General features: G+C 42.8%; 1 protein-coding gene across 3 annotated transcripts; it reads right to left on the bottom strand.

Annotated features, from left to right (window-relative positions):
- Positions 1-450: 450 nt before the first annotated feature.
- LOC311123845 (enoyl-CoA delta isomerase 1, mitochondrial-like) lies at positions 451-21955 on the bottom strand. Of its 3 annotated transcripts, XR_014612655.1 has the most exons (8): positions 21857-21955; positions 14776-14901; positions 12849-12976; positions 12606-12752; positions 12345-12466; positions 11982-12160; positions 1282-1942; positions 451-1107 (listed from the first exon to the last, which is right to left on the bottom strand). XR_014612655.1 is itself a non-coding variant. In XM_084198067.1 (7 exons), the coding sequence occupies exons 1-7, from the start codon at positions 21897-21899 to the stop codon at positions 1776-1778; spliced, it is 912 nt and encodes a 303-aa protein (XP_084054193.1). In that variant the 5' UTR covers positions 21900-21955; the 3' UTR covers positions 451-1775. The 3 variants fall into 3 exon arrangements, 2 of the variants coding, with proteins under 2 accessions (XP_084054193.1, XP_084054192.1); XM_084198067.1 differs by having other exon boundaries at positions 451-1942; XM_084198066.1 differs by having other exon boundaries at positions 451-1942; positions 12606-12976; positions 21857-21924.
- Positions 21956-22914: the final 959 nt, after the last annotated feature.

The raw sequence follows: 22914 nt of genomic DNA, 5'->3' as shown, positions 1-22914 counted from the left end.
CTTTTGGAGTTTCGTTCTGTAAGCCCCTCAGTAACAGCTGAGATATCAGTGGAATGACGTCAAATCCAACCAGATACACATATTAAACACGTATGGCTACAGTTTGATCAATTAAACCCAGACCACCATTTGAAGGTTATAAGATTTCTTCTCTACAGGTTTTGTCTGTCCCAACAATCTAAAAAGGTGGCTTGGGGTGATCTAGCGGTCCAAGCTGCTGCCTCTGGAGCACATGTACAATGTACCGCTGCCTCTGGAGCACATGAACAATGTACCGCTGCCAGCATGGGTTGGAATCCAGCCTAGCGCTCTTCCATCACTCTCCTCTCTCTATCCAATAAACAAAGACTTACAAATATACAGTATATTTAAAAAAAGAGAGTTTGGGAAATCCTGCCCTAAACCAGTGACATCATGGAACATGAAACTCAACACACACATTCCACGGAAGGTATTTTAAAGATGTTTACTTGCAAACCAACAGTACAGGAAAAGATCATACGAAAACAAACATTATGTTCACAGACAAAGGCAAGAGCACGATAACTGTACAATCGCCGACATCGTAACAGCGCTGTGTGTTTCAGTCAAAAGTTGTGGCAGGGGGAATAAGGCCGGGGGTGTGTTCATTAGGAACCAAACGGGCCAAAACTGGGAGCAGACTACCTGATTTTGTCCATTAAGAAACGCTTGTTTTCGTTTTCTGTTGCACTATGTTTCGCTACAGTCTGCACTAACGAACACACCCCTGTGGTGTATTCAGTGACATGAAACGTTCTGAAGGTTGCAGACAGAAATAGAATGAAATAGCGACAAAATGTCCTATTATATATGACAGAAATAATTTATTTTCTACACATTACATTTCTATTTCAACGTCCTGTAACGTTATATCCTCCTGAACAGACCCCGTGTTTAATCCAGCAATGGGTGGGAAAACCATATACTGTCAATCACACACTGAGCTGACCAATGGAAACTCTTTAAAAGTGGAGGGGAGTGAGCTGTCATTGGGTGGATCCAGTCACTGTTCCCACCCACTGTAAGAGTGACAAGGCTGGTTCACTTCCCCCATAATTAATGGCTTGAGGCTGGGTAGTGTCCCAACTGGCACCCTATTCCCTACGTAGTGCACTACTTTAGACCAGGACCCATAGACCTCTATAGGGAAAAGGGTGCCAGTTGGGATGCAACCGGGGGGTGTCTCTCAATAGTGGCTGGAGACGAGGGATCCACTTCAGACTATTGAGACTCACCCTCAGGTTACTTTCACATGTGTGCCTGGGCATCAGAAGGCATCCTCTTCAAGGATGGCTGCGTTCCAATAACCTCTCCTTAACTCCTGAAGCGTGCACTCCCCACAAATGTCCTTTCAAATCTATGAAGGGAAGTGAACAAGTTCACACGGGAGAAAGGAGAGATAATTGGGACGTAGCACCCTATTCCCTATACAGAACCCTGATCAATAGCAGTGCAGTTAGAAGCCCTGTGGGGAATAGGGTGCAGTTAGAAGCCCTGTGGGGAATAGGGTGCAGTTAGAAGCCCTGTGGGGAATAGGGTGCAGTTAGAAGCCCTGTGGGGAATAGGGTGCAGTTAGAAGCCCTGTGGGGAATAGGGTGCAGTTAGAAGCCCTGTGGGGAATAGGGTGCAGTTAGAAGCCCTGTGGGGAATAGGGTGCAGTTAGAAGCCCTGTGGGGAATAGGGTGCAGTTAGAAGCCCTGTGGGGAATAGGGTGCAGTTAGAAGCCCTGTGGGGAATAGGGTGCAGTTTGGGTCTCAGACTTTTCTACTCTTGAGCATCTCCAGGTACATGCGGAGGGACCTCTGGATGGAGTCTTTAGTGATGAAGCTCACAAAGTTGGTGATGTCAGCTTCCCTGTTGGACAGCAGCTTGTCAATGGTCTGTTTCCTCATCATGGACTTGGTGATCTGCCTGGCATGGTCTGGAGGGAGGGGAGAGGTGTATAGGTTAGAGTTAATATAATATATATATATACAGTGGGGAGAACAAGTATTTGATACACTGCCGATTTTGCAGGTTTTCCTACTTACAAAGCATGTAGAGGTCTGTAATTTTTATCATAGGTACACTTCAACTGTGAGAGACGGAATCTAAAACAAAAATCCAGAAAATCACATTGTATGATTTTTAAGTAATTAATTTGCATTTTATTGCATGACATAAGTATTTGATCACCTACCAACCAGTAAGAATTCCGGCTCTCACAGACCTGTTAGTTTTTCTTTAAGAAGCCCTCCTGTTCTCCACTCATTACCTGTATTAACTTCACCTGTTTGAACTCGTTACCTGTATAAAAGACACCTGTCCACACACTCAATCAAACAGACTCCAACATCTCCACAATGGCCAAGACCAGAGAGCTGTGTAAGGACATCAGGGATAAAATTGTAGACCTGCACAAGGCTGGGATGGGCTACAGGACAATAAGCAAGCAGCTTGGTGAGAAGGTAACAACTGTTGGCGCAATTATTAGAAAATGGAAGAAGTTCAAGATGACGGTCAATCACCCTCGGTCTGGGGCTCCATGCAAGATCTCACCTCGTGGGGCATCAATGATCATGAGGAAGGTGAGGGATCAGCCCAGAACTACACGGCAGGACCTGGTCAATGACCTGAAGAGAGCTGGGACCACAGTCTCAAAGAAAACCATTAGTAACACACTATGCCGTCATGGATTAAAATCCTGCAGCGCACGCAAGGTCCCCCTGCTCAAGCCAGCGCATGTCCAGGCCCGTTTGAAGTTTGCCAATGACCATCTGGATGATCCAGAGGAGGAATTGGAGAAGGTCATGTGGTCTGATGAGACAAAAATAGAGCTTTTTGGTCTAAACTCCACTCGCCGTGTTTGGAGGAAGAAGAAGGATGAGTACAACCCCAAGAACACCATCCCAACCGTGAAGCATGGAGGTGGAAACATCATTCTTTGGGGATGCTTTTCTGCAAAGGGGACAGGACGACTGCACCGTATTGAGGGGAGGATGGATGGGGCCATGTATCGCGAGATCTTGGCCAACAACCTCCTTCCCTCAGTAAGAGCATTGAAGATGGGTCGTGGCTGGGTCTTCCAGCATGACAACGACCCGAAACGCACAGCCAGGGCAACTAAGGAGTGGCTCCGTAAGAAGCATCTCAAGGTCCTGGAGTGGCCTAGCCAGTCTCCAGACCAGAACCCAATAGAAAATCTTTGGAGGGAGCTGAAAGTCCGTATTGCCCAGCGACAGCCCCGAAACCTGAAGGATCTGGAGAAGGTCTGTATGGAGGAGTGGGCCAAAATCCCTGCTGCAGTGTGTGCAAACCTGGTCAAGACCTACAGGAAACATATGATCTCTGTAATTGCAAACAAAGGTTTCTGTACCAAATATTAAGTTCTGCTTTTCTGATGTATCAAATACTTATGTCATGCAATAAAATGCAAATTAATTACTTAATCATACAATGTGATTTTCTGGATTTTTGTTTTAGATTCCGTCTCTCACAGTTGAAGTGTACCTATGATAAAAATTACAGACCTCTACATGCTTTGTAAGTAGGAAAACCTGCAAAATTGAAAGTGTATCAAATACTTGTTCTCCCCACTGTATATATAAACATACAGATATAACACAATGGTCTGTCTGTCTGGCATGGTCTGGAAGGAGAGCAGAGATATAGGTTATATACAGGATCATGTATAGGTTAGTGTATATATAGGATAGTGTATAAGTTAATGTATATAGGATAATATATAGGTCAGGATCATGTATAGGTTAGCGTATATACAGGATAATGTAAAGGTCACTGTATATATAGGACAATGTATAGGCCAGTGTATACATACAATAATGTATAGGTTAGTGTATATATGATAATGTATAGGTCCGTGTATATATAGGATAATGTATAGGTCAGTGTATACACAGTGCATTTGGAAACTATTCAGACCCCTTGACTTTTTCCACATTGTTACGTTACAGCCTTATTCTAAAATTGATTTAATTGTTTTTTCCCCCTCCTCAATCTACACACAATACCCCATAATGACAAAGCAAAAACAGGTTTTTAGAAACTCTTGCAAATTTATAAAATAAAAATAAACTGAAATATAACATTTACATACAGTACCAGTCAAAAGTTTGGACACACCTACTCATTCCAGGGTTTTTCTTTATTTTTCACTATTTTCTACATCGAAGAATAATAGTGAAGACAACAAAACTATGAAATAACACATGGAATCATGTAGTAACCAAAAAAAGTGTTAAACAAAACAAAATATTTTACATTTGAGATTCTTCAATGTAGCCCCCCTTTGCCTTGGTATTGGTATTTTATTAGGATCCCATTAGCTGTTGCAAAAGCAGCAGATACTCTTCCTGGGGTCCACACAGAACATGGAACATGACATAATACAGAACATTAATAGACAAGAACAGCTCAAGGACAGAACTACATACATTGATGACAGCCTTGATGACAGCTTTGCACTCTCTTGGCATTCTCTCAACCAGCTTCACCTGGAATGCTTTTCCAACAGTCTTGAAGGAGTTCCCACATATTCTGAGCACTTGTTGGCTGCTTTTCCTTCACTCTGCGGTCCGACTCATCCCAAACCATCTCAATTGGGTTGAGGTCAGGGGATTGTGGAGGCCAGGTCATCTGATGCAGCACTCCATCACTCTCCTTCTTGGTAAAATAGCCCTTACACAGCCTGGAAGTGTGTTAGTTCATTGTCCTGTTGAAAAACAAATGATAGTCCCACTAAGCCCAAACCAGATGGGATGGCATATCGCTGCAGAATACTGTGGTATCCATGCTGGTTAAGTCTGCCTTGAATTCTAAATAAATCACAGAGTCAACAGCAAAGCACACACACACCATAACACCTCCTCCTCCATGCTTTACGGTGGGAAATACACATGTGGAGATCATCCATTCACCCACACCGCGTCTCACAAAGACACGCCGGTTGGAACCAAAAATCTCCAATTTGGACTCCAGACCAAAGGACACATTTCCACCGGTCTAATGTCCATTGCTCGTGTTTCTTGGCCCAAGCAAGTCTCTTCTTCTTATGGGTGTCCTTTAGTAATGGTTTCTTTGCAGCAATTCGACCATGAAGGCCTGATTCACACAGTTGATGTTGAGATGTGTTTGTTACTTGAACTCTGTGAAGCATTTATTTGGGCCGCAATTTCTGAGGCTGGTAACTCTAATGAACTTATCCTCTGCAGTAGAGGTAACTCTGGGTCTTCCATTCCTGTGGCTGTCCTCATGAGAGACAGTTTCATCATAGCGCTTGATGATTTTTGCGACCGCACTTGAAGAAACTTTGAAATGTTCCGGATTGACTGACCTTCATGTCTTAAAGTAATGATGGACTGTCGTTTCTCTTTGCTTATTTGAGCTGTTCTTGACATAATATGAACTTGGTGTTTTCCCAAATAGGGCTATCTTCTTTATACTCCCCCAACCTTGTCACAACACAACTGATTGGCTCAAACGCATTAAGAAGGAAAGAAATTCCACAAAATTAACTTAAGGCGGCACACCTGTTAATTGAAATGCAATTCAGGTGACTAACTCATGAAGCTGGTTGAGAGAATGCCAAGAGTGTGCAAAGCTGTCATCAAGGCAAAGGGTGGCTACTTTGAAGAATCTCAAATATATTTGATTTGTTTAACACTTTTTTGGTTACTACATGATTCCATATGTGTTATTTCATAGTTTTGATGTCTTCACTATTATTCTACAATATTAAAATTAAGAAAAACCCTTGAATGAGTAGGTGTCCAAACTTTTGACCGGTACCGTACACACACACACATATATATATATATATATATATATATATATATATATATATATATATATATATATATATACACAGTGGGGAGAACAATCTGCATCGGCAGTGTTTCCTACTTACAAAGCATGTAGAGGTCTGTCATTTTTAATCATAGGTACACTTCAACTGTGAGAGACGGAATTAAAACAAAAATCCAGAAAATCACATTGTATGATTTGTAAGTAATTAATTAGCATTTTATTGCATGACATAAGTATTTGATACATCAGAAAAGCAGAACTTAATATTTGGTACAGAAACCTTTGTTTGCAATTACAGAGATCATATGTTTCCTGTAGGTCTTGACCAGGTTTGCACACACTGCAGCAGGGATTTTGGCCCACTCCTCCATACAGACCTTCTCCAGATCCTTCAGGTTTTGGGGCTGTCGCTGGGCAATACGGACTTTCAGCTCCCTCCAAAGATTTTCTATTGGGTTCAGGTCTGGAGACTGGCTAGGCCACTCCAGGACCTTGAGATGCTTCTTACGGCTTAATTGCCCTGGCTGTGTGTTTCGGGTCGTTGTCATGCTGGAAGACCCAGCCACGACCCATCTTCAATGCTCTTACTGAGGGAAGGAGGTTGTTGGCCAAGATCTCGCGATACATGGCCCCATCCATCCTCCCCTCAATACGGTGCAGTCGTCCTGTCCCCTTTGCAGAAAAGCATCCCCAAAGAATGATGTTTCCACCTCCATGCTTCACGGCTGGGATGGTGTTCTTGGGGTTGTACTCATCCTTCTTCTTCCTCCAAACACGGTGAGTGGAGTTTAGACCAAAAAGCTCTATTTTTGTCTCATCAGACCACATGACCTTCTCCCATTCCTCCTCTGGATCATCCAGATCACATATGTCAGAGTCAAGGCCCGCGGGCCACATCCGGCCCGCGAGAAGGTTTTTTACGGCCCCTGGGATGATCTTGATTTATTATTAGAACCGGCCCGCAGACCGCAGCAAGCCGGCAGCCCGCAGATCTTTTACACGCACCAATACTACATTTCCCACAATGCAACGGTGACGCACCGAGCAGTAGGCTGCTTCATTTCAATATTTATTGGCACAGCAGTCGTCAGCATCACAGTAAAATTAACTTTCAGATACCCATCAAAAATGGCAAAACGGAAGGTGGACACTGAGAACCGGGGGTTTCAAACAAGGTGGGAGTCGGAGTATATGTTCACGGAGGTAGCTGGAAAACCTGTGTGTCTTCTGTGTGGAGAAAGTGTGGCGGTACTGAAAGAGTATAATCTGAGACGACATTATGAAACGAAACACGCGGACAAAAACAAGAATATGGACATGGAACAAAGGCTACAAAAGGCAGAGGAATTAAAACGAGGCCTCAAATCTCGACAGGCTCTGTTCAAAAAAGCCAAATCACAAGGCCAGGCTGCTGTCAAGGCCAGTTTTATTTTGGCAGAAGAGATCGCTAAATCAGCCCGGCCATTTACGGAGGGGGATTTCATCAAAAACTGCATGATTAAAGTTTGTGACGAAGTTTGCCCAGAAAAAAGGCAACTCTTTTTAAATGTGAGTCTGAGCAGAAACACCATTGCCGAGAGAGTAGACCAGTTGTCCATCAATCTAAAAGAGCAGCTTGTGAAAAAGGGAAAAGATTTCATTGCATATTCCTTGGCTGTGGATGAGAGCACCGACATTTCTGACATTGCCCAGTTGTCAATTTTCATCCGCGGAGTGGACTCCAGCCTAAGCGTGACAGAGGAGTTTTTGGCTTTACGTCCTATGCATGGCACAACTACGGGGCATGATTTGTATGAAGAGGTGTCAAGATGTGTAAATGAGATGGAGCTGCCTTGGGAAAAACTCGTGGGTTTGACAACCGACGGAGCACCTGCGATGTGTGGACACAGGAGCGGACTGGTGGCGAAGATACGGGAAAAGATGCAAGAGGAAAACGCGACAGGTGAGCTGACAGCTTATCATTGTATCATACACCAGGAAGCGTTGTGCGGTAAAGCCTTGAAAATGGAGCATGTAATGAGCATCATCACGCGCACAGTTAACTTTATCAGAGCCAAAGGTTTGAATCACCGCCAGTTCAAGGCATTTCTGACGGAGTTAGAAACGGAGCATGGTGATTTGCCTTATCACACAGAGGTGCGATGGCTAAGCCAGGGAAAGGTGCTTCAAAGATGTTTCGAGCTTCGTGAGGAGATTTGTCTGTTCTTGGACAGCAAAGGGAAAGACACAACACAACTCCGAGACGAAATGTTTCTGTGTGAAATGGCTTTTCTGTGTGACATTACGAGTCATCTGAATGCAATGAACTTGCAGCTGCAGGGTCGGGATCATGTCATCTCTGATATGTACAGTACAGTGAAGGCATTTAAAACCAAACTGACTCTGTGGGAGACGCAGATGCGGAAAGAAAATTTGAGCCACTTTCCCAGCTGCCAGACCATGAAAGAGAAGCTCTCTACCAGTGCGTTCCCGAGCGCACAGTTGGCTGATAAAATAGGTATGCTTGCCGCTGACTTTCGACGCCGATTTGCTGACTTTGAAGCACAAAAAAGCAGGTTGGAACTGCTCGGTAACCCATTTGCTGTTGACGTGGAAAGCTCACCACCAAACCTCCAAATGGAGTTGATTGACCTCCAATGCAATGATGCACTGAGGGCAAAATATGCGGCAGTGGGTGCTGCGGAGTTCGCCCGTTTCCTCCCCGACACAATGCCCCAGCTGCGCATCCAGGCTGCTCAAACGTTGTCTATGTTTGGCAGCACATACCTGTGTGAACAACTGTTTTCTTTGATGAACCTGAACAAAACATCACACAGAAGTCGACTTACTGCTGAACACCTCCACTCAATTCTGAGGATTTCCTCAGCTCAGAGCCTTACCCCGAACATTGATGAACTTGTGGAAAAGATGGGACACCACCAAGTATCACCCTCAACCTCAAACAAGTGAACATTACTGTGCAATCACATATTTAGAGTTTTTACTCAGTTCAAGTTTAAAAGTTAAAGTTTAATATTTGTTTTCACTGCATGTTACTTCTCCTTAAACAAAGTGTTGTTTTTGATTAATAGATTTTTGCACTTTATTTTATTGTATTTCAATCCAATTATATTTTAAAAATATTTCAGTTGAGTGGATGATAGAAAATTGCTATTATTGTTTTTTTCTTTGAAGTAAATTTAGCCCACTTTTGCTAAAATAGAAAATATAGGCTACTGATGGTGCCTTGAATACCGGTTTCTTTCATTTAATGTTCATGTTATGGGGATTTTTATATAAAGGAAATTTGTCTTTTGTGTCTGTTGAAAATTAAAGATTACTGACAGAGCCATAAGAAAATATTGCTTTATTTATCTGATCATATTGGAATATATTTGTTAGGTTTTCAGTAGGTTCAATTAGGTTCACTAGACTATATGCGTCATTTAAAAAAATTTCAATGAACATTCGAACAGTCCGGCCCTCGGCTTGTAGCTAAATTTTTTATTTGGCCCTCCGTCCATTTGACTTTGACACCCCTGATCCAGATGGTCATTGGCAAACTTCAGACGGGCCTGGACATGCGCTGGCTTGAGCAGGGGGACCTTGCGTGCGCTGCAGGATTTTAATCCATGACGGCGTAGTGTGTTACTAATGGTTTTCTTTGAGACTGTGGTCCCAGCTCTCTTCAGGTCATTGACCAGGTCCTGCCGTGTAGTTCTGGGCTGATCCCTCACCTTCCTCATGATCATTGATGCCCTACGAGGTGAGATCTTGCATGGAGCCCCAGACCGAGGGTGATTGACCGTCATCTTGCATTTCTTCCATTTTCAAATAATTGCGCCAACAGTTGTTGCCTTATCACCAAGCTGCTTGCCTATTGTCCTGTAGCCCATCCCAGCTTTGTGCAGGTCTACAATTTTATCCCTGATGTCCTTACACAGCTCTCTGGTCTTGGCCATTGTGGAGAGGTTGGAGTCTGTTTGATTGAGTGTGTGTGTGGACAGGTGTCTTTTATACAGGTAACGAGTTCAAACAGGTGCAGTTAATACAGGTAATGAGTAGAGAACAGGAGGGCTTCTTAAACAAAAACTAACAGGTCTGTGAGAGCCGGAATTCTTACTGGTTGGTAGGTGATCAAATACTTATGTCATGCAATAAAATGCAAATTAATTACTTAAAAATCATACAATGTGATTTTCTGGATTTTTGTTTTAGATTCTGTCTCTCACAGTTGAAGTGTACCTATGATAAAATGTACAGACCTCTACATGCTTTGTAAGTAGGAAAACCTGCAAAATCGGCAGTGTATCAAATACTTGTTCTCCCATATACAGTGGGGGAAAAAAGTATTTAGTCAGCCACCAATTGTGCAAGTTCTCCCACTTAAAAAGATGAGAGAGGCCTGTAATTTTCATCATAGGTACACGTCAACTATGACAGACAAATTGAGAGAAAAAAATCCAGAAAATCACATTGTAGGATTTTTAATGAATTTATTTGCAAATTATGGTGGAAAATAAGTATTTGGTCACCTACAAACAAGCAAGATTTTTGGCTCTCACAGACCTGTAACTTCGTCTTTAAGAGGCTCCTCTGTCCTCCACTCGTTACCTGTATTAATGGCACCTGTTTGAACTTGTTATCAGTATAAAAGACACCTGTCCACAACCTCAAACAGTCACACTCCAAACTCCACTATGGCCAAGACCAAAGAGCTGTCAAAGGACACCAGAAACAAAATGGTAGACCTGCACCAGGCTGGGAAGACTGAATCTGCAATAGGTACGCAGCTTGGTTTGAAGAAATCAACTGTGGGAGCAATTATTAGGAAATGGAAGACATACAAGACCACTGATAATCTCCCTCGATCTGGGGCTCCACGCAAGATCTCACCCCGTGGGGTCAAAATGATCACAAGAACGGTGAGCAAAAATCCCAGAACCACACAGGGGGACCTAGTGAATGACCTGCAGAGAGCTGGGACCAAAGTAACAAAGCCTACCATCAGTAACACACTACGCCGCCAGGGACTCAAAGGATTGGGAGAATGTCATATGGTCAGATGAAACCAAAATAGAACTTTTTGGTAAAAACTCAACTCGTCGTGTTTGGAGGACAAAGAATGCTGAGTTGCATCCAAAGAACACCATACCTACTGTGAAGCATGGGGGTGGAAACATCATGCTTTGGGGCTGTTTTTCTGCAAAGGGACCAGGACGACTGATCCGTGTAAAGGAAAGAATGAATGGGGCCATGTGTCGTGAGATTTTGAGTGAAAACCTCCTTCCATCAGCAAGGGCATTGAAGATGAAACGTGGCTGGGTCTTTCAGCATGACAATGATCCCAAACACACCGCCCGGGCAATGAAGGAGTGGCTTCGTAAGAAGCATTTCAAGGTCCTGGAGTGGCCTAGCAAGTCTCCAGATCTCAACCCCATAGAAAATCTTTGGAGGGAGTTGAAAGCCCCAAAACATCACTGCTCTAAAGGAGATCTGCATGGAGGAATGGGCCAAAATACCAGCAACAGTGTGTGAAAACCTTGTGAAGACTTACAGAAAACGTTTGACCTGTGTCATTGCCAACAAAGGGTATATAACAAAGTATTGAGAAACTTTTGTTATTGACCAAATACTTATTTTCCACCATAATTTGCAAATAAATTCATAAAAAATCCTACAATGTGATTTTCTGGATTTTTTTTCTCATTTTGTCTGTCATAGTTGACGTGTACCTATGATGAAAATTACAGGCCTCATCCTTTTAAGTGGGAGAACTTGCACAATTGGTGGCTGACTAAATACTTTTTTCCCCCCATATATATATATATATATATATATATATATATATATATATACACATACACACGATAATGTATATGTCAGTGTATATGTAGGATAATCTATAGGTTAGTTTATACATATACGATAATGTATATATTAGTTTAAATACAGGATAACATATAGGATAATGTATGGACAGTGAGATAGATCTTTTCACATCATGGACTGGAAGAGAGATCTAGGATAATGTATATAGATAGTTATGTTCTATAAGATACTTAGTGATCTGTCTAGCATGGTCTGGGGGCAGGAGAAAGATATCTAGGATGATAAACTATAATGTATATTGTACAACTGTGTGTGTGTGTGTGTGAGAGACACAGTGTTCTGACCTGGTATAGCCAGCCACTTGGACATGGTGTCCTGTGCAGTGGAGAGGACCTGGTCCTGAGGTACGAGCTGGTCCACCAGTCCGATCTTCAGGGCCTCAGGAGCGCTGTACAACTGACCCAGCTCCAACGACAGCTCCGCTGTCCGGTTACCAACCGTGTTCACCAACGTGTCCTTAAACCTGGACCGCAACATGACCATAACAGAACCACATTCAGCACCTCTCACACGCAGATTCAACACATCGACACTCAGACCAGTACAACATAAAAGCGGTGTGTATTAGTGTGTGTATGTATTAGTGTGTATATACAGTATGTGTGTGTGTGTGTGTGTGTGTGTGTGTGTGTGTGTGTGTCTCTCACCAGAAGGGAGCTACGATGCCGAGCTGAGTCTCGTTGAGTCCGATGCTGTAGCGAGGGTTATCAGCCATGATCCTATAGTCACATCCAATAGACATGAGACAACCACCTGCTGGACTAGAGCCCTATATATATAGAGAGAGATAGAGGTGGTTATCAACCATGATCCTATAGTAACGTCCAATAGACAGGACAGCTACCATGTTGGAACCGTAGAGTTTGAGCCACATGGAACCACACACACGGCTGGGTGTGCTGACTCACGTTGATGGCAGCTATGGTAACCATGTTGGATCCGTAGAGTTTGAGCCACATCTCCTGAACAGCCTTCCAGAACTCTCCACAGCGCTCCGGACTTGTCCCATACATCTCCATGATGTCCAGCCCTGCAGAGAACACCTTGGAGAGGGTCTGGAACGCCACAAAGACACACACGGGGTGAGTTACACATTTATGGTGTCGATCATGTTTTTGTGACAGGACGTGTGTGTGTGTGTGTGTACTGACCGAGGTGAGGATTAGGCCTCTACAACTCTTGTCCATCTCTAGTTTTTCCAGATTGATACAGAACTCAGTGAGGAATTCCAGACTCAGACTGTTGACAGGGGGACTCTGCATCTTCAACACTGCTACACCTAGAGAGGGAGGAGGTGGTGGGGGAGATGCAGGGGAGAGAGAGGGAGGAGGTGGTGGGGGAGATGCAGGGGAGGGAGAGGGGGATGAGGGGAGAGGGAGAGAGAGACAACGAATGGCAGCCTGTTCTCAATGTCCTGCACTACATAGAGAACAGGCTGACATTTAGGATGCAGACTTGGTCATAGGGCTCTGGTCAAAAATAGTACACTATGTGGGGAATAGGGTGTAGGGCCCTATAAAAATAGGTTTTATTTTTTGACTGATTCCATTTTTGTTTTTCCAGGTTTCCGTCTTTTCAGGTTTTCACTCTTAAAATCACTTTATTTTTATTTTTATAGAAAAACAACACAATTGGAAGTCCACAATGCTTAAACAACATCAGGAGACCACTTTTGAGGTCTGGGAAAAATCTAAGAAATGTAGATTTATGGGTGTAGTTACCCTTTAATGCAAGTGCACAACAATATAAATAATTGATCAGTTCAGTGATTGCCTAAATTCCACACCCCTGGTCTTCCAGGTCGGTTAAATCAAAACCATGAAGTACCTGTTGTCCTCCAGGACCAGGGCTATCTACCCCTGATGATGTAGACAGTACCTGTTGTCCTCCAGGACCAGGTCTATCTACCCCTGATGATGTACTCCGTTGTGTCCTCCTCCCAGAGTGCGAAGAGCCTTGGCGTGACCCTGGACAATACCCTGTCGTTCTCCGCTAACATCAAGGCGGTGACCCGATCCTGCAGGTTCATGCTCTACAACATTCGGAGAGTACGACCCTGCCTTACACAGGAAGCAGCACAGGTCCTAATCCAGGCACTTGTCATCTCCCGTCTGGATTACTGCAACTCGCCGTTGGCTGGGCTCCCTGCCTGTGCCATTAAACCCCTACAACTCATCCAGAATGCCGCAGCCCGTCTGGTGTTCAACCTTCCCAAGTTCTCTCACGTCACCCCGCTCCTCCGCACACTCCACTGGCTTCCAGTTGAAGCTCGCATCTGTTACAAGACCATGGTGCTTGCCTATGGAGCTGTGAGGGGAACGGCACCTCCGTACCTTCAGTCTCTGATCAGTCCCTACACCCAAACGAGGGCATTGCGTTCATCCACCTCTGGCCTGCTGGCTCCCCTTCCTCTGCGGAAGCATAGTTCCCGCTCAGCCCAGTCAAAACTGTTCGCTGCTCTGGCACCCCAATGGTGGAACAAGCTCCCTCACGACGCCAGGACAGCGGAGTCACTCACCACCTTCCGGAGACATTTGAAACCCCACCTCTTTAAGGAATACCTGGGATAGGATAAAGTAATCCTTCTACCCCCCCCCCCCCCTCTTAAAAAAAAAAATAATAATAATAATAATAATTGTAAAGTGGTTATCCCACTGGTTATAGGGTGAATGCACCAATTTGTAAGTCACTCTGGATAAGAGCGTCTGCTAAATGACGTAAATGTAAATGTAAAATGTAGACAGTACCTGTTGTCCTCCGGGACCAGGGCTATCTACCCCTGATGTAGACAGTACCTGTTGCCCTCCAGGACCAGGGCTATCTACCCCTGATGTAGACAGTACCTGTTGCCCTCCAGGACCAGGGCTATCTACCCCTGATGTAGACAGTACCTGTTGTCCTCCAGGACCAGGGCTATCTACCCCTGATGTAGACAGTACCTGTTGTCCTCCAGGACCAGGGCTATCTACCCCTGATGTAGACAGTACCTGTTGCCCTCCAGGACCAGGGTTGTCTTCCCCTTATGTAGTGGATAGGGTGCCATTTGGGACAGGTGAAAGACGCTCTGCAGGGGTTTACCTGTACTGCTGTCCAGATCCACCTTGATCTTAGGTGAGGTAGAGTTGTTCCTCCGCTGCAGAGAGAAGCACGGTGACACACACACTCTCCCATTTCTACTGTGGCTGGACAACTGGGACAACACACCTGCCAAGAACAACCATTTAATAATATAACAATACAATATCATATTATAACAATATCATATTATAACACTAACAATATTATAATATAACATAACAATATAAAGTGCGTTATAGGGAATAATGCACACTCTAGAATGCCCTTCAAGCCAATCAGAAAGGAGTATTCAACAATGCCATGGTATAAAACAGGGGTATTCAACAAAATTTAAAAAAGGTCCAGTTAGAGAAAATGTTTTGAAGCAAAGGTCCAGAAGATCATAATGTCTAACAATTTAGTGGTATATATATTTAAGTAGCCTAGTAGTTCTGAATGTAATCAATAACTGACCGTCTAATCAAATTAATTCAGTACAATTCAAAAACTTGTTGACAATATTTATTATCACGAAACATAGAACTGAACATTAGGGTTGTCCTCGACTAAAGAAATTCTTAGTCGACTAACACTTATATGAGTTTGTCGACTAATCGATTAGTTGATTTAATCGACAGAGCTGTGCAAGACTAGAAAAGCGCAATATAAATGTAGTTAATTAACCATCTGTAAAACTGAGTTTCTCCGAAATTAATCCTGCAAAAGCACCACTTTAAATCTCGTGTTCACCAGAAATGTTCTCATAAGTTACTTGGAAATGAGTAATTAAGCATGAATAAGCATAAAAAATGACTTATCGACTAAAGAAACCTTAGTCGACTAAGACCAAAACGACCGATTAGTCGACTAATCGACTAAGAGGGGCAGCCCTACTGAACATATATGTATGACTGTAGATATGTACAATGTGCTCTCATTAATTAACTAAATAAAACTAGGGCTGCATGTCAAAATAAGAGAAAATAAATAAAATGTGAAAATTGTGCATTTTCAAAAAAAGTGCTTAACTTCAGAAAAATAATATAAAGGGAGGAAAAGTTTGAATTTCCCCTTTTCTGTTTCACATCTTGACTCAACAGTCTCAACCAATTTTACAAATAATAAATCTCAACAGATCTTAACAATTGAACAGTTTTAGAGTATCACTTTCTTCCCCTCATATCCCACTCCACCATGTTTTTGCTCAGTGAGAGAATTGAGCTTTAGCCTGTCTTGCCAGAATTTTAAACCTGGGCTTGAATGGAGTCAGGGCCATTCTCATACACATGTGAAGGTGCTCATTGGTGAGCCTGGAACGATATTTAGTTTTAATTATGTTCATTGTGGAGAAAGCTGCCTCGCAGTTGTATGTGGAGCCAAACATGGTCAAGATGTATAGGGCTACTTTCCTCAGACCCGGGAAAGCAGTCTCAGGGACCATTTGGAACCAGAAAGTGGAAGGGTCAGTTCTTACAAACTGCTCTTTCAGGGCCACATCTGCTTGGAGATCAACCAATTGCATCTGGAGAGACCCAGCATTTACCCATTTAAAGTGCTGTGTGACTTCCTTTGAGAACCCCCTGACATCTGTGATCAGAAATGGGTTCTGAATGAACATGGTGAGCTGCTCTCCAAAGCTGAAGCTGTCAAAACGGTTGCTGAAGTTTACAATCAGCTTATCAATAAAATCAACAAAAGAAGACAAATCTCTCTGTCCCTGAACCGGTTCCTGCACTGCTGGGAAGTGTACACAGTCTCCCTGCAGGTCTTCCTTGAACACTTCAAGTTTCCTCTGAAAGGAGCGAACAGCTGTCATCAGTTCACAAATTGAATTGTCCTTGCCCTGTAGCCTCAAATTCAGTTCATTCAGATGTGACGTGATGTCAACCAAAAAGGCCACATTATCCATCCATTTCTCATTTTCTAAAAAGAGAGAAAACTGTGTTGCCTTCTGACTGCTTAGCTCTGCCAAAAAAGATGCTAATTCCCTCCTGATGGACCAAAAGCGCTCTAGCACCCTGCCTTTGCTGAGCCATCTCACATTGTTGTGCAGCAAAAGATCATCAGCATTGGCATCAACTTCTCTGAGGAATTCCCTAAGCATGCGATGCTGGTAGGAAGAGGATGCCCTGAGAAAATTTATCATTTTCATCATTGTATTCATCACCTCAGCATGCTCATCTGACAGGGAGGCACAGAGGACAGATTGATGAATGATGCAATGGTAAGATAAAAGCTCAGGATTGTCCCCTTTCAGTCTTGCTACAGCTCCTTTTTCTTTCCCTATCATAGAAGGGGCTCCATCTGTGGTTATTGAAACCACTTGTTTTGGCTCTATTCCTCTTTTTGTTAACATCTCCTTAATGGCCAGGTAGATATCCTCTCCTCTTGTACTGGTCTGAAGGGGAGTGACACCTAACATGTCTTCACAGAATGTTTTCTGGGCTGTGTTGAAAAACCTGGCAAACACTAACAGCTGAGCATTGTCACATATGTCAGTGGACTCATCCACAGCTAAGCCTACACATGGTGCCTTATGCATGGCTTCATCTAGCTGGGTTAGCACATCCTGAGTTAATATTTCACTTTTCTTTGTGGCAGATGATGCTGACATGGGAATTTGCTTTATTTTATCACAAAGCTCATTTTTTTGTTTTCCCTCAAGTAGTGTTTCAGCTACTGCACTCATGCATTCTTTGACAACCCCTCCATCTGTAAATGGCTTTTGTGTAAATGGCTTTTTGTGTTTACCCAAAATCCAAGAAACTCTGAGGGAACACTCAAGAGCACGTTGTTGGGCAGTGAATGTGTTGCTCAGGATCCTGGTGGACTGGTCATATTGGGCTCTCTGAGACTACTTACTTTCTGTGATCTCAATTCAGATTTGAGTGGGTACGTTTGTTCAAAACCTTTATGTTTTGTCTCATAATGGCGTTTCACATTGCCACTTTAAATAAGTGCCACGGTTTCTGCACATATGAGACACACTGGTTTAGTGCTCCCATTGGGAAGTATGAACAGAAATGAGTCTGTCCATTCTGGATTAAATGCTGTTTTCATTGTCCACTTTTCTTTTTTTGGAGAGTGCCATTTGTTCCTTATTTTCTCTAACTGTTACCCTTTTTCTGCCTCACTCGTCTGTTTCGCTCCCTTTCTCCGTCTCACTCATATTTTCGTCAACTTTCTCCGTCTCACTCGTATTTTCCTCAGCTTTCTCCGGCACACTCGTCTGTATCTCTCCCTTTCTCCGTCTCATTCGTCTGTTTCTCACTCGTCTGTTTCGTTCCCTTTCTCCGTCTCATTCGTCTGTTTTCGCTCCCTTTGTTTTCTACATATATCGCTATCTTTTTAATCCGACTTTCTTTTCCTTGGTAACTTGCCTCTAAAACTCTCATCTGTCTGCACTGTAGAGTCCCAATGTTTACCGCCAGGAATGCAAAGACTTCATTGGCTGAGTGGTATCACGTGGGATCGCTTAACTCACATGCAATTGGTCGGTGAGTTTCCTCATTCACAAAACGAGTACCGTAAAGACTACAAAAGCTGTGCATATTAAAATAGAAGCGCCCCGTCAGGTTTTAATTCATAATCTTTTGTTTTGGTCCGGGTCCGTATGGGACGGCTTCTGGGTCCGGATCCGGACCGCGGTCCGCCTGTTAGTGACCTATGGTATAAAACAATAAAAATATAATATAACAATATATAACAATATAACACACTCATGTCTACAGCGATTAACCGAAATATCGGTTATTTTTCAGCTTTAAAAAAACGAATTGACCGACGTCGGTTCAATTATTTGAATTCCATTTTCGTTCTGTCATTGAGCGGCAGTTTCTCTAGAGATAAATCAGATCATGCCCGAACTGTGCAATGTAGTAGGGACTTGTAGTTTCCAACAGACTTTCTACATAGTTTAGCGCAGAAAAACGTGATAATTAACTACAATGACCATAATCCATTGCGCAGCTACTTGTCCGCTCTGTGTTTCTTTTACGCCTGCTACAGAAGAGAGAAGAATGCGTGATCAAGAGGGGATACATAGAAAGAAGTTGCTTCGTGAGGTATTGGTATTCAGCAGTCATAAAAGTATGCCTTATTTACTTCAGACAGCATAGGCAGCTGCTCTATAGAGATGAGATGATCAAATAAAACTAATGGAATATACACAACATTTACGTCATTTAGCAGACGCTCTTATCCAGAGCCACTCACATGAGCAATTAGGGTTAAGTGCCTTGCTCAAGGGCACATTGACAGATTTTTCACCTAGTCGGTTCGGGGATTAGAACCAGCAACCTTTCGGTTACTGGCACAATGCTCTTAACCACTAAGCTACCTGCCGCCCCAACAACTAAAATATTGTATTAAAGTAATGTGAATAACTGATGGTTAACAAGTGATAATTAGTAATGGTCTAACCGACTTGCCGAAAATATAGTTTGCTAACAACTGTATCAAATGTCATTGTATGGATGCCGGAGTAGCATAATAGTTGGAATATTAACTGAAGTCTGAACACTGACCGCAGGTCTCGGGAACAGGTGTGGAGAAATAGGATTTATTTTTCTTTCAGCATCTTGAGAGAATGCGATTGCACGCTTAGGGACCTGTTGTGTAGCCTAAATGCGCAATTTCTGACAGCGACATAAAAGCTGACAGTATTTAATTTTCAACCACATAAAATATGCATCCAAGACAAACTGAAATACTATCAGAAACATGTTGGATTGTTTTCACAGCTTTTCATTTCCTTTAAACTGGTCAAACTGATGTCATTTGGAAATCTCCCTGGTCCCTAAACGTCCTCGCTCTATGACCGAAGCAGAAATGTAGACTTTACCAATGTCAACTAGATTGTTGATGATGCATTCATTCTATCAATTTATGACATCATTCTGGTGAGCTAGGCTTTATCTAATATTCTAGACAAGCATCAAGCAATGACAGATCAGCTGCATGTTTTTAATTATAGATAAGTTGACTAGCCTACTAAATGTCAGAAATTATAAGCAGAAAAATATCTAAATGAGTGTTAAAAACGTTTTTTTTTTTTGTTGCCCATCGTTCAGCCATCCCTGAGTAACATGCACAGGTAGCCTACATTAGCATTTTGAAGTAATTATTTAACAATCAGATAAACATCATGACTGGTTGTATTTATACCACATTAAAATGTAGGCTAATAAATGTAAAGTTAAACGACAAATCTTTAATATTAGGCCCATGTGGTTCTCTGTAGCTCAATTGGTAGAGCATGGCGCTTGTAACGCCAGGGTAGTGGGTTCGATCCCGGGGACCACCCATACGTAAAAATGTATGCACACATGACTGTAAGTCGCTTTGGATAAGAGCATCTGCTAAATGGCATATTATTATTATTATTATTATTATTATAGAAATCCTATTAAATGAATAGGGATTCTATATGTAATTCTATAATTAGGCACCTAGAGACCCTATTAAATTAATAGGGATTCTATATGTAATTCTATGATTAGGCACATAGAGATCCTATTAAATTAATAGGGATTCTATATGTAATTCTATGATTAGGCACATAGAGATCCTATTAAATTAATAGGGATTCTATATGTAATTCTATGATTAGGCACATAGAGATCCTATTAAATTAATAGGGATTCTATATGTAATTCTATGATTAGGCACATTTTTTAAAAAGCACATACACACATAGGAGGTCCCGATACCGGGAAGAAATGAAACCTACTTTCAGCCTCACTAGGAACCAAACTGAACCAAAAACGGAATGAAACAGGGAGGGACCTACCTGAATTTGTCCTAATAAACTCTTGTTTTCTGTGCAAAACTCTTTCCGTTTGGAGTAAACGGTTTCCGTTGCAAAACGTTTTGGACTAATGATTACACCCCTGAGTTGACATTGTGACCCTGTATTATAAGAAGACGGCTGTGTCTGATATGGCACCCTACTCACTATATACAGTGAGCTCCAAAAGTATTGTGGCAGTTTATGTTTTGTATCTGTACTCCAGCACTTTGGATTTGAAATTATACAATTACTTTGGGGTTAAAGTGCAGACTGTCAGCTTTAATTTGAGGGTATTTTCATCCATATTGGGTGAACCATTTAGAAGTTACAGCACTTTTTGTACACTGTCCCCCCCATTTTAGGGGACCAAAAGTATTGGTACAAATTCACTTATATGTGAAAAGTATTTGGTCCCATATTCATAGCACGCAAGGACCAAATCAAGCTTGTTGGATGCATTTGCTGTTTGTTTAGGTTGTGTTTCAGATTATTTTGTGCCCAATAGAAATGAATGGTAAATACTTGGGCTCCCGAGTCAGCGGTCTAAGGCACTGCATCTCAGTGCTTGAGGTGTCACTACAGACCCCCTGGTTCGATTCCAGGCTGTATCACAACCGGCCGTGATCAGGAGTCCCATAGGGCGGCGCACAATTGGCCCAGCGTCGTCCAGGTTTGGCCGTCATTGTAAATAAGAATTTGTTCTTAACTGACTTGCCTAGTTAAATAAAAGTTTAAAAAATGTATTGAGACATTTTGGAGTCACTTTTACTGTAAATAATAATATATTGTTTTTAAACACTTCTACATTCATGTGGATGCTACCATGATTATGGATAGTCCTGAATGAAGCGTGAATAATGAGTGAGAAAGTTAGACACAAATATCACACCCCCAAGACATGCTCTCACCATTACAATAACAGGGTAGGTTAGCATTTTTCTTGGGTGGGTGGTATGATATTTGTGCTTCTGTAATCATTGTTAGAGATGTTCTTATACAACAACACCGCTCTACGATATATTAGTTAGTTGATATTGTTAGCTACTTGATAGTTCCTAGATAGCCCACGCAAACTGACATAAGGTGTCATTACGCGACATAAGGACAGACTCAAGCGTTCCGTGAACTTTGCTCTAGTTTCTGAAAGTTTTGGCCAGCGAAGGGCAGGCTAGCTAGCTAGGTAACTACTTAGCCATGCAAGCTAACCACTGATATTCTTGTTTGTTCGCGAAATGGGCCATCAGCACTCATGAGAATTAGCCATTGAACTCTTCCTGCTGTTCTTATTCAATGGCAGTTAAGTTCACATACCTGAAAAGCCGAATTTTGCGGAATTTCTCAACGCATTTGCCATCTCGTCTCGTCAAGTTGACACACACGTCACACTGCAGCTTGTCTTCTGCCTTGGATGAGGCATTACAAAGGAGGCGTGGCCAACATATCAGTATTTGTATCTGATTGGATCTGAACGCCGTGACTGTAGGTGGATTGTGGGTGTTAAAAACGTGTTTCCCCCTATCAGACTGCCGGACTATCAACCACACTGGGCGAGTTCGTTTAACAAGGCCCGGTGCCCTGGGTGCGGAGTTTGCACATTTTAGACCATTCCATTAGTCCTTAAAAAACCTCTACCAACCCGGGGCACCGGGCCATGCAAAACGAACTTGCCCACTGACAAACTGGGGGTTGCTTGACAGGGATTGGTTACAGGTTACTTCGAGGACACTGTCCTAAAGGGTCAAGGACTGATGACTTGTTGTATTTGTTAAGGTCAGTCGTTGTACATAGTTAGATACTAATGTATGTTTGACTATTGGTTCAACTGTCGTTCCCCATCTGAACCCCAAATATCAGCTTGTTATACTCCAATGTTTGTCAAAAAGTCAATGGAAACAAACACTGTATATCCTAAAAACATGGTTAAAACTATCATTTTGATATCATTACATTTTAGTCATTTAGCAGACGCTCTTATCCAGAGCGACTTACAGTTAGTGAGTGCATACATATTTTTTTTTATTTTTTATACTGGCCCCCCGTGGGAATCGAACCCACAACCCTGGCGTTGCAAACGCCATGCTCTACTAACTGAGCTACCTCCCTGCCAGCCATTCCCTCCCCTACCCTGGACGACGCTGGGCCAATTGTGCGCCGCCCCATGGGTCTCCCGGTCGCGGCCGGCTACGACAGAGCCTGGATTCGAACCAGGATCTCTTAGACCACTGCGCCACTCGGGAGATCCTATATCATGCATACATAGCTCTTGCTTTGAATTTATTAAGAGTGGCTACATTTCTCCAGGCCCATCCCTCAGCTTTTTACCAAAACACAGGTGGGGTGGCCGCTTTGTTGTTGTTTCAATTAAGGAT

Source organism: Coregonus lavaretus (genome assembly GCF_964263955.1).
Source record: "Coregonus lavaretus genome assembly, contig: HAP1_SCAFFOLD_134, whole genome shotgun sequence".
In the NCBI taxonomy this organism is placed as follows: domain Eukaryota; kingdom Metazoa; phylum Chordata; class Actinopteri; order Salmoniformes; family Salmonidae; genus Coregonus; species Coregonus lavaretus.
This window is presented reverse-complemented; position numbering and strand designations above follow the sequence as displayed.

What these genes read in the sequence shown, in the direction of transcription:
- LOC311123845 (XM_084198066.1), bottom strand. Translation starts at nt 21,899, where the DNA reads ATGGCAAATGCGTTGAGAAATTCCGCAAAATTCGGCTTTTCAG. An exon ending in CGCAAAATTCGGCTTTTCAG is followed by an intron (nt 14,902 to 21,856) that starts GTATGTGAACTT and finishes TGTTCTTGGCAG; the next exon opens with GTGTGTTGTCCCAGTTGTCC. An exon ending in TTACCATAGCTGCCATCAAC is followed by an intron (nt 12,467 to 12,605) that starts GTGAGTCAGCAC and finishes CTATATATATAG; the next exon opens with GGCTCTAGTCCAGCAGGTGG.